Source organism: Phalangium opilio, unplaced genomic scaffold, assembly GCF_054372755.1.
Source record: "Phalangium opilio isolate 3A_F unplaced genomic scaffold, DU_Popi_V2 ptg000070l_1, whole genome shotgun sequence".
Classification (NCBI taxonomy): Eukaryota; Metazoa; Arthropoda; class Arachnida; order Opiliones; family Phalangiidae; genus Phalangium; species Phalangium opilio.
The window spans coordinates 12,869,527-12,881,054 of NW_028324182.1; the positions used below are offsets into that span (position 1 = coordinate 12,869,527).

Here is an 11,528-nt window from a genome sequence, read left to right on the forward strand (position 1 = left end):
CGCGGGCTAGCTATAGAATCATATAAAATTCCAAGAGGAAAACCATTCAAGGATTCATTTTTAAAAACACCTTGGCAATTGAGCTAATTTATTTAACTTACAGTTAAAAACACGTGAATGTAAAATCACACAAGTTAGCTTCCAAATTACTTGAAATTGGCCCTAAAATCGCGGGTCCCACAACTTACAAAACAATTCAGATTCTCCGCGCCCGCGCAGAAGGCGCGTTACCCTTGGGTTTTAAATTTGTCCGTCAGTGCTGCCACCCCACAGAGAAACATTGCGATACATAAAAAATCGAAGTATAATTAAGATTAAAATTTTAATTTTCAAAAATTGATTTACTTCTTCTGGAAGTCTTTGGAAGCAAGAAAAATTAATTTATAGGCTTGCAAAATTAATTTATTAGAAAAATTCTTAAAGTAAATAGGCCTAATGTTATGTTATTTCAAATAAGACAAAAAATGCAAAGTCATAGTTCTTTATTAGATCAAATTTTCTGGCAATTTATTCAGCGCGGATATCTCTTTGCATGGTTTCCCAGATTTTGAATGGTCCATGAGTGCCGCGATAATGACAATAACAACCATCAGGTTTCAATCGTCCATCAGCCCTCATTGCTTCATAATCAGCCAAACTCCATTTGGTGAATCCCCAGTTCTTAGAAATGGCAATCTTTAAATAGAAAGGAAACAATTATTAACCATTAATTAATTAACATCAAACAGAAAAAAATAAAGAATAATAAAAGTTGATAAGATAATTACCCTTTGACGACCAGGGAACTTGAACTTTGCTCTCCTGAGAGCCTCGATAACATTCTCCTTGTGTTGTTCCTTAACACGGACAGACATAATGATCTGGTTAATCTGTACACGCGCCACAGTTCCTTGGGGTTTACCAAAAGCACCTCTCATTCCAGTTTGAAGCCTTTTGAAAATTAGAACATATGTTAAGAATACGATTAACTCCGTTAACATTTAGGGAAGTAAATTGTAAATTTCTTACCTATCAGCTCCGGCACATGATAACATTTTGTTGATTCGAATTACGTGGAAGGGGTGCAACCGCATTCTCAAATGGAAAGCATCCTTACCGCAAGTTTTTACTAAATATTTGTTAGCGCAAATACGTCCAGCTTCCAAAGCTTCCGATGAAATTTGCTCAAATTCCTTTGAGACTAAATGGATGCAGCAAGGGAAATCATCTACTCTAGCCTTTTTACGTCCCAAATCGAAAATCCTAATCTTAGGATCTATAGGAATAAATTATTATAATTAAAGGGGAGTTTTCAAGAATAGCTCCCGGTGACGGATTTAAAAAATTTTTTTTTCTTCTGAAAGAGAAAAATGCGACAAAAATTATGGTGCAAAAATTTTTTGGGGCAAACAATTATTAAGGAAGATAGAGCTAGTTTTAATTTTAATTGCCCTGGGTAGAAGATGGCACAATTTATGCTATAAAAAATGTCGACTGCTTATTTTCGGCTAAACCTAACCTAACCCAACCGAACCTAACGTAACCTAACCTAACCCAACCGAACCTAACCTAACCTAACCTAACCACACCTAACCACACCTAACCTAACCTAACCTAACCTAACCTAACCTAACCTAACCACACCTAACCTAACCTAACCAAACCTAACCTAACCAAACCAAACCAAACCTAACCTAACCAAACCTAACCTAACCTAACCAAACCTAACCTAACCAACTGTAAACATGAACGTTTTGGAAAAGGTAATAAAAGTAAGGTAATATAGCTTAAATTGTGCTGTTTTCTGTCCAGAGCAATTAAAATTAAAACTAGCTGTATCTTCCTTAATAATTGTTTGCCCCAAAAAATTTTTGCACCATAATTTTTGTCGCATTTTTCTCTTTCAGAAGAAAAAAAAATTTTTAAAATCCGTTACCGGGAGCTATTCTTGAATTTAGCCTAATTAAAGTTTAACTAATCATTACTGGTTCAAGGTGAAATTAATTAATTTCTAGTAATCAAAATAAACATAACATACCTGGTACACCACGACAAAACCTAGATTTTGGGTACGGTTTATTCTTACAATACCGGTAGCTGCAAATAATTAATTAATAGAAAGAATTTTATTAAAAACCCAAAATTACAAATTAATTTAATTAACATCGCATTAGCACGAGGCGAAAAAATTAAACAAGAGAAAGCCGAGGCTTAAAATGCATGTAACGTTGCGTTGCTTACCATCTCGCTGGACGCCTACCCATCTTTCACTATTAAAATTGCAAAAATATCAATTAATACAAGCTTAATATAAGAAATACTTTTAATTTAAATAATATTATAGATCTTAATTATAAATAGAATTAAGATTAATACAGATTTAAAAGACCCATGCACTCACCCGATGTCTCTACGTCGACCGATGAAAAGAATTTAGAATGGGAGATATGTCCGTATGACGTCGCCGTCAAAAGGGCGGGATTGACGTAAACCGGAACAGGGTGAGAAATAAGGCGGTGGCACTGGGCAAATGACCAGTTTAAAAATTGCTTTGACCAGTTTATTTATTAAATGCCTGGGCCCCTGGGGGTCCAGTGGTCACCATGACCACTTTTTAAATTCCCCTTCTTTAGTAAAAATAAATTCCCAGCAGTGGGTTATAGAAATTAATCCATTTTAGTGCAGCTCATACAGTATGTAGAAAAGTAGAAATATTAAGTGGTCATTGACCAGTTTTTTAATTAAAACCCTTGGGCTCTACTGGTCAAATGACCAGTTTAAAAATTTTCCTTATTTCTCACCCTGAACCGGAAACGCGTGATTTGGCGGGAGATAGGAAATGGTTAGCGCCATCTGTGAACTGCGAAACGATACTGTACAAAACAAGTTGGGAAAACCAAAATATTACCTCTCCGAGTCAAGACGACTATTTACAAACTTATTTACCCAGATATGGAAATGTTTCTTAAGTTAAAATTTATGAAATATTAAAGCAGTATACAAAGCATAGCAAATATACTGTAAATCAGACGACATTTTACATCCAATAATGATATACTTGTACACATTAAAATCATCCGATGGGGGAAAAACGGGAAATGAAGAGATAAAACTTTGGAGGGATATTACCTTTACGTGCTTGTAAAGGCCCAATTTTCTACTCCTCAACTGTATGCCCTCTATGTTCAAAGCCATATTCACAACAGCGTTGCATATAAACACTATCCTCTCGTTTCACCTCAACGATTTTCTTAGTTTGTCAACATGACTGTTAACGTTACATAACACCAAAGCTTATTTGTGGCTACACACACTGAAAGTAAATGCGTACCATAAAAAGCATGAAAACACGAAGCTATTATCCGATTACGATCAGACCTTTCACTGGTCTGGGCTGCGTTCAGCAGAGCTCACCAAAAAAGACAGCGGATTTTGGAAATGTTTACCGGTGAGCTCTGTCGTCATAGCTTTTCTCCGGTCATGGGCGTTTTATAAATGACGCAAGGTACCAAGGCTTAACAAAAATTGTATGATAACATATTTATAGAGATAGATAACAACTTTTATAATTAAAATTAGAAACTATCATATCTCTTAAAACTCTCGCGTGATCAACCGGTTTCACGCCAATTAAATAGATATAGTCCCATAGAGCTATTTGTATTAATTCCTCCATGGTTTTTTCGCCAAGCTGAGAACTATGCGTTTTACGTCACGTTATCCAAAGAGCGGACTATTTTCTTTGAAGACCGCGCTAGCTCAGCGCTAAGCACCGTGACGTCAAAATTCAAAAACAAAATCCCGTTATGTAGGACACTGCTAACAGCGCTGGGCTCTGCTGAACGCGGCCCAGATTTCCACCATGATTATATAATCTAAGCCTAATTATTTAAAAGTGTATTTAACTTTCGGCCCACTCTGAACCGTTAATGTCTCTGCATTACAGAAACGAAAACCAAACCCAAGCGTTTACTTTTTGGTTCACTAGGCCTATTGACAAATCAAAGTTCATATGATCGAAATGGTAGCGTTCTTCTTGTTATCAATAACGAAAGGATTATGCTATAAACAGATGTAGTATAGCTTAAGTAATATATAAACATCCATTTCAAATAATAATATAAAAAAATATTCTTGGGATATCAAAATGAAATAGAGCTTTAAAGCTACAAAAGTACTAAATGCATCATAATTACGAAAAATATTTCCACATATTCACTTTATATTAAGGATAAAGGGAAAATTATGGTTCTGTAGGATTCCTTTACACATCAAAACAAAACGAACTTCTAACGCAGCGCACTACTGTAACAACGGACGGACACACACAGACAAAAACATAGACTGCTTTTTAACTCTTTCCGTATTAATTTTGAATTGAGAAACAAGATTATCTTAAATATTAAAATGAATATAATTAATATTTAATATTTTCTTCGTTAGTTATTCGCCTTATTGAACGTTACATCGTTTTAAAAAAGAAAAATTAAACATTCTTGAGAGACTTGACTAATATTGGCGTTTGAAATGAAGCATACGCCGGTTGCTTCGCCTTACACAAATAGGTAGTATATAAGGGTGTCGAACTACGGTTAAAAGCAAGAACAACCGCAATTGCGAAAACCTATCGTGGACAACCCACCTTAGGGAGGCTAGACGTTTCTCGTAACCCTAGCTGATCGCCGCGAATGTCTTAAACCAAACGATGACGACGGAGTAGAAGCCAGGTGTGCAGACTGGTGTCCATGTGGGATGGACAAAAACAAAGACCAGAAGATGGTGGTGTAGAAGCCAGGTGTACAGACTGGTGTCCATGTGGTATGGACAAAAACAAAGACCAGAAGATGGTGGTGATAGAAGCCAGTGTGTACAGACTGGTGTCCATGTGGGATGGACAATGACCAGAAGATGGTGGTGTTAGAAGCCAGTATGTACAGACTGATGTCCATGAGGGATGGACAAAAACAAAGACCAGAAGATGGTGGTGTTAGAAGCCAGTGTGTATAGACTGGTGTCCATGTGGGATGGACAATGACCAGAAGATGGTGGTGTTAGAAGCCAGTGTGTACAGACTGGTGTCCATGTGGGATGGACGAAGGCCATAAGATGGTGGTGATTAGAAGCCAGTAAGTGCAGACTGGTGTCCGTGTGGGATGGACAAAGACCAGAAGATGGTGGTGTGAGAACTCAAATAGAGTAGCCATTTCCGTGACTGTGAAAGCAGTTCGGAAATGGCGAACACGTTTGCTCCGATTTGGAAACTGCGAACGCGGTCACGTGGGTGTAACAACAGACACACACACAGACAGACACACAGACACACACGATCGTTACAGAACCTCTCCGTGACATACGTCACTCGGAGAGGTAAAAATCGATGTAAACAAGGAGAGAGCCCGGAAATTGAAGTTATCATATTTAAAAATAAAAATAAAAATGAAAAATCAAAATATAATTTTAGTTTTATTTCATTTGTCTTAGTTTTAAGTTAAATAAAATCCTGACTTTTATAAAAAAAATGCGATAAAAAATAATGCAATTAGAGTATTAACTCGAGAGTTAATTAACCTTCTTTAACATACCATAAGGTCATTTAGGAATTTAATTATATCCAATCCACCCCCTTAACTCTACTCTTCATCTCAAATTTCACCTCTCCTTTTATCATCTGAATGGTAAATACAAGGTTTCATATTCTATACGTATATTATTAAGGTCGTGTGAAGAATCTATGTTCCTCTTTTCACGTAGGCAATTAAAAGGGTATTCCTCTTGCACTCGCGTCTAATTAATCCATATCAGTATTAAATTAAACTCCTACTAATTTTCTGATAAAAATTATTACAAAAGTAGTAAAGTTTGGAAGGGAAAGTGATAGTAATCTATCTATTATCTTGGCTTATCATTGTCAGCGTGATTCCACAAAAATATAATAAAAATAGAGCGGTATTTTAACGGCATTATTCGCTCAGTAAATGGCAAATTTGCAACTATTAAAGTGTAACACCGTACACGTCAATAAATAAACATTAAACATGACGAAAGATACTTTAGAAAGAAAAAAAGGTTTGTAATGATAATTCATTAGCCTTCTTAATTTAATTTATAATTAAATAACGGCATCATTTTAGGTGAAGTGGGTGATTCTACCCAAATCTCTGAGAGAGAACAACTCCTAAATAATTTATTAGATGCCGTAAAACAGGTGGATATTTATTTAAACCCTTTTTTAGTAATTTTGTGTGTTTAAATAAATAAATTTTAAAATATGTTCAATTTTGTTTGGGTTAAATTAAACTTCTAAAGTGTCAAATAAGATTTGGGGGGAGAACTGAATTAGCCACTGAAAGTGATCCAAGGTAATTTTAATTAAATATTATTTTTTTTTAAAGGGAGGGTGAAGTAGAAAATCAAGTGATTTTTTTATCGATTCTTCTACTAATTATAAGACCAGCCTGCATAGTGAAACATTCAGGAAATACCAGTTCCGAATGATTTTAAAATTCAAATTAGGTTCAGATTTTAAGGATAATTTTAAAGAAGGTCCTCCGACCAATCGCGTAACGCCCTGCCTTTTTATTAACAAAATTCTCGTGGCACGTTCTGTGTTGAATGAAATTTATCACGAGATTTGATAAAATTCGCGCGCGACGTGATAATTGTGGCGCGAGACACGGAACGTGCCACGAGAAATTTGTTAACAAAAAGGCAGGGCGTTACGCGATTGGTCGGTGGACCTTATTTAAAATTATCCTTAAAATCGGAACCTAATTTGAAATAATTTTAAAATCATTCGGAATCTGTATTTCCTGAATGTTTCACTATGCAGACTGGTCTTATAATTAGTAGAAAAATCGATAAAAAAAATCACTTGATTTTCTACTTCACCCTCCCTTTAATAACCTTATAATTAAACCTTATATAAAAAATTTAAAATCTAGGGTTTTACTGCTTTGCACCAAATTGGAAGCAGTTTTAAATCATGGAATTAAGAAAAATAATACTAAAGGGCCTTCAGCTCTAAGGTACAAAAATAAATAGCTTATTGTTAGTTGCTGCTTAAATAATTTGGTTATCTCTGTGTGAATTCCTTTACAACGTTATCTAACATTAATAACAATACTTAAAAATAAATTAGGCAAGTTACCGAAATGATGAAAGGCTTTAACATCTTAACGAGTGATCCAGAACCTGGTGATTATCAATATCTGGTTTCAACTGCATTTAGAAAGACTAATTTTGAAAAATAAAATATTTGTAGTATTTTGGCATTTTGTTCGTCAACATTTAACTCGTCATGAACATGAAAGATACTTACTTCTAAAGAATGTATCAACAGATTATGGTAGAGGAAGAGCGTGGATAAGATCTTCCCTTAATGAACATTCTTTAGAACGTTACGTTCATATGTTTTTATGCGATGTTAATATTATAAGGTGATAAATTTGTTAATTTTAATTTATAATGAAGGGCAAAGTATTAATGTACAATTATAGTCAAAGTTACGAAGATTGGGCATTTTTAATGGACCAAGAACGTAGTTCTATGCTTTCTACTATGGCTGCTGGACTAGGATCTATTTTATTCGCTATAAGCATTGATAATAGTGAATTAAATGGCCCTGATAATCAAGGACAACCTAACACTGTAACTAATGGAGTAGATAGTTACGCGTCAGATGAACCTCAACCAGTTATGGTTGCTAATTCAGTCAAAAACTCAAAAGAAAAAAAACGAAAAAAGAGAAAACCTGCATCTCAGGTTGTCTCATTTGATGATGAAGATGCTGTAGAAATTAATCCAGAATGGTTGGTATAATTATATTAATTTATAACTCTAATAAAATAAACTTTAATTGAATTTACCCCCAGGAATCTAGATATTCCCAATCAAACATGGAATAGTGCACCTCCAACTTGTCTTTCATCTCCCGTCAGTTTATCTGGAAATTTCTCGGCTTTGCATTCCAATGCCTCAAAAGATAAAAATTCCGCGACTAAAACATCACCGTCTAAAACGGAACAAGAGGAAATTAGTTGTACAAATTCATCATCAGTTGATAATAGCCCTAACATACCTATCAATCAACCAATTTTAACTCCGGAGATGAAAGAAGTTAGAACATCTAGTTCCTGGACACCCGGATCTTCCAATTACCCAGAATGGTCAACACCAAAGCCTAAGGAGGAAACCAGCAAGAATAATAGGGTCATGACCTTAATTGGAATCTGTAATACAGGGAGACATTCGCCTTTACCCGAACAAGGATCATTGCAAAGACCAGAGAGCCAGGCTTCAATTGGATCTTCCATTTCTGATAAAGAAGAGATTAAAAATTATTCAAAGTATTGTAATAAAGATATAATTAAGAGTATAACTTTATCAACATGTACATCACATGATTTAAATAACAGAGGTGATGGGAAAAATTCCAAGTTTCATTCCACACTGACTCCAGTCAGTGATGTTTCAATTGGGGAACTGGTACCAATCACTATGACTGACGACGTACCATCCTCAGGTTGGCATTGGTTTGTTTAATCTTCCGATAGATCAATAGCAAATCTGAGTAGTTCTCTACGCGACAGAGGACTCTATATCCATCCCGAGTTTTGGGGAAGAAACTGAAAATGCTGCCGCTGCCTTAGCCATGGCTCAACGTCTGGCTAATTGGACTCCTTCCACAGTTAACAACGTATCGCAGAGTGTACCAGCCACTCAAGCGTATGAAAATAAACCATGGGAACCTCGTACTCGAAGCGAGACCCTAACAATGACCAATGGTGAAATCCTCGAAACAAATTTTTTTCAGATATAGAAATGTATCTAATATCATTTTAACAGAGGAACTCAGGGACGCGTTACTAGCGGTGTTGCGTAGAAAGGAAGAGATTGAGGAGAAAAATGGGTCATTAAGGTCGCTACTTGACAGAGAAATGGAATTAAGCGCGGCTCTGAGAGCGGAGTTAGTGGAAGTCACGAAACAATTTGAAGACAAACGAGAGAAACAAGACGTTAAAGTTCAAGCTCTTACGAGAGAAAACGAACTGTTGAAGCATCAACTGAAAAAGTACATAAGCGCCGTCCAAATGCTGAAACGAGACAAAGTGCCAGAGAGTTTGAACAACGTTGTAGGAGACATTCAGCCCGCTTTACCCGAACCAAAACCTTTCATAGACCATCAATTTGAAGTGACAGAGTATGAAAGAAAACTAGTACAAGTGGCTGAAATGCATGGCGAACTGATGGAGTTTAATGAAAGATTGCACAGAACATTATTGATAAGAGAATCAACCATACGTAGATTAAAGGAAGAACTAGTTGACCTCAGAGGACCCGTAAGTTCAAAGGAAACAAACCAAAGTGGCTAAAAATATAATCTTATCAATCATTGATTGCCGTGCACTTATACAGCTGCCGGATGATAACCAAACTTCCGACGATGACCTTAGTATTACATCTGATTATGACGCGTAAGAGGAAAACAAAAATATTTTTGAATACAACAACAACAACAACAACAGCGTAAGTCTAACACGATGATAAATATTCTTTTAGATCATCACAAACGGCAGCTGCAAGATCACTCATAAATATATGGATTCCATCAGCTTTCCTTAGTGGAAAGTCAACAGATGTTCATCATGTCTACCAAGTAAAGATATGAAGAAGAGGACAAAGAAATAAAATTAACTTAATCCTTTGATTCATTCAAGGTTTATGTTAGAATTCGAGATGAAGAATGGAATATTTATAGACGTTACTCGCAGTTTTATTCCCTCCATAAATCTCTTAAGAAAAAACTTCCAATTGTCCATACGTTTGACTTTCCACCAAAGAAAACTATAGGAAAAAAGGTACTTTGTTATTAGATTCCCGTCAAAAGGTTGGTTGTAAATTCAACAACTCTAAAAAAAAAAAAACAGGGCACCAAAGTGGTGGAAGAAAGACGCCGTCGACTACAACACTACCTTCGTTGCGTCATTAATTTACTCTTACAATCGAGTGTAGAGTTGGCTAACAATCCAGACAGAGAAACGTTCATGTCTCTCCTTCCATTTTTCAGGTTAACTTTTCGTCACTTCGTTGCAACCATAGCGGTTTTTTGCCTAACTTACGTTAAATATTCCATTCCAGGGAACAAACAACGGAACCCAACGTCCAAAGGTCTGTGCTAAATGCTCAAAGACGCCGGTTTCCTTCAATGGGTTCTTTAACAGCCCAATCTGAATCGCAATACTCGCAAAACACTCCTCCTCCACAACCAGTTCATTTATACACTGGGCTATGAAAAGGGGTGAGAGATTAGGTTCGGCCTAAAGGTTAAAATAAATTAATTAACGTAAATATAACGAACCTGACTGCCAAAAAGAATAAAATAAGGGTTCGGCTTACAAAAACCTACGTAAGCTAGACATAGTTTAAAGAAAAACACAAAAGGGAAGTATGTTAGTTGTTGAAAAGATGATGATAATAAGGATTGTTGAATTTAGATCAGTAGAATATAAATCCCCTTTAGCCTAAATTAATTAATTATAATAATAAACACGAGTCTTACTAATATATTTAAAAAGTATTCTACCATACGTAACGTTTCGTTGTGCATAATACAATACAAAGACAACGTAAGATGGAAATTGGAATCCCTCTATAATCCTAGATATATTTAGAGAGCTTTATAGTCACGTTTGAAGATAAAATTGCATTGCGCTTAATTGCTTCTGTCAAAAGATTGAAAAAAAAACAAAAATAACAAAATTATATTGCTCAGATAGATGTTAGAACAAATTTTGCTGTTAACTAACTGAAATAACGTGTAGTTAATTTTTATATAACAAAAGATATAAACTAAACTAAAGATTAAAAGAGTTGCCAATCCAATTCGCTTGACTATCCAAAAAAATAAACAAACCCCTTTTAAATGTTAATGATTTTGAAACATCTATGATGAAAAACAAATCATGATCATGAATGAAACGTGTATTTTACCGCAAAAAAAAAACCACACTGAAAAAAAAAAAAAAAAAAAAAGAAATATTATTATATTACCTTTTTATAAACTGGGTTATATTTTCCCATAGATATTTACCAGAATCCATATAAAGTAAAACCCAGTTAGTATTTGCGATATAATATGTACCATTACCATTTACCAACCAATCAATCCTTTAGTAGAAAAAATGATCCACTTGACACGTACGTCCTACTCTTTCTCTTTCATTTTACCGGTAAAGTAATCTAAACTTTTTTTTTATTTTAAATATTGCTGTTTTTCTCTTTTCTTTTGTTTTTCTTTAAAACATTCACATTCACTTTGTTTCTGTTATAAGTTGTTGTTGTTGTTGTTTTTTAATATTATGTATAAATTACTTTTTAAATTATTCATTACAATTTATTTATAAATAAAAAAAAAACCGTAAACTCTAAAAAACATTTTGGACTGTAATTTAGAATCTCAATAATAAATGCTTGAAAAAATTAAAACCCAAGAATGTTTTGTTGGTTTTAACTTTTTTTGTTCATAGTAAGATTAATTTAATTTAATTTAA

At 34.8% G+C, this 11,528-nt stretch overlaps 2 protein-coding genes across 4 annotated transcripts; one reads left to right on the plus strand and one right to left on the minus strand.

The window, feature by feature from the left end:
• Nucleotides 1-467: 467 nt before the first annotated feature.
• On the minus strand, nucleotides 468-2,489 carry RpL10 (ribosomal protein L10). The gene is made up of 6 exons (XM_089843300.1): nucleotides 2,381-2,489; nucleotides 2,221-2,249; nucleotides 2,018-2,076; nucleotides 1,009-1,255; nucleotides 768-930; nucleotides 468-675 (listed from the first exon to the last, which is right to left on the minus strand). Exons 2-6 carry the CDS (start codon nucleotides 2,241-2,243, stop codon nucleotides 508-510), a joined length of 660 nt encoding a protein of 219 aa, XP_089699426.1. The 5' UTR covers nucleotides 2,244-2,249; nucleotides 2,381-2,489; the 3' UTR covers nucleotides 468-507.
• Nucleotides 2,490-5,331: 2,842 nt separating this feature from the next.
• Nucleotides 5,332-11,463, plus strand: LOC149661740 (sorting nexin-29-like). Of its 3 annotated transcripts, none has more exons than XM_089843691.1 (17): nucleotides 5,332-5,654; nucleotides 5,731-6,045; nucleotides 6,111-6,184; nucleotides 6,286-6,338; nucleotides 6,921-7,004; nucleotides 7,118-7,173; nucleotides 7,241-7,415; nucleotides 7,476-7,787; nucleotides 7,851-8,324; nucleotides 8,394-8,500; nucleotides 8,553-8,762; nucleotides 8,824-9,317; nucleotides 9,394-9,452; nucleotides 9,538-9,634; nucleotides 9,696-9,836; nucleotides 9,906-10,045; nucleotides 10,117-11,463. In XM_089843691.1, the coding sequence occupies exons 2-17, from the start codon at nucleotides 6,015-6,017 to the stop codon at nucleotides 10,268-10,270; spliced, it is 2,661 nt and encodes an 886-aa protein (XP_089699817.1). In that variant the 5' UTR covers nucleotides 5,332-5,654; nucleotides 5,731-6,014; the 3' UTR covers nucleotides 10,271-11,463. The 3 variants fall into 3 exon arrangements, with proteins under 3 accessions (XP_089699817.1, XP_089699818.1, XP_089699819.1); XM_089843692.1 differs by having other exon boundaries at nucleotides 5,892-6,045; XM_089843693.1 differs by having other exon boundaries at nucleotides 5,332-6,045; nucleotides 8,568-8,762.
• The last annotated feature ends 65 nt before the right edge of the window (nucleotides 11,464-11,528 follow it).

Coding starts and splice junctions, on each gene's coding strand:
- LOC149661740 (XM_089843691.1), top strand. CDS start 6,015: ATGACGAAAGATACTTTAGAAAGAAAAAAAG. Junction 7,005..7,117: donor AAAGGGCCTTCAGCTCTAAG/GTACAAAAATAA, acceptor AAAATAAATTAG/GCAAGTTACCGAAATGATGA. Junction 9,837..9,905: donor AGAAAACTATAGGAAAAAAG/GTACTTTGTTAT, acceptor AAAAAAAAACAG/GGCACCAAAGTGGTGGAAGA.
- RpL10 (XM_089843300.1), bottom strand. CDS start 2,243: ATGGGTAGGCGTCCAGCGAGATG. Junction 2,077..2,220: donor GGTAGGCGTCCAGCGAGATG/GTAAGCAACGCA, acceptor AATTATTTGCAG/CTACCGGTATTGTAAGAATA. Junction 676..767: donor AGTTCCCTGGTCGTCAAAGG/GTAATTATCTTA, acceptor TTCTATTTAAAG/ATTGCCATTTCTAAGAACTG.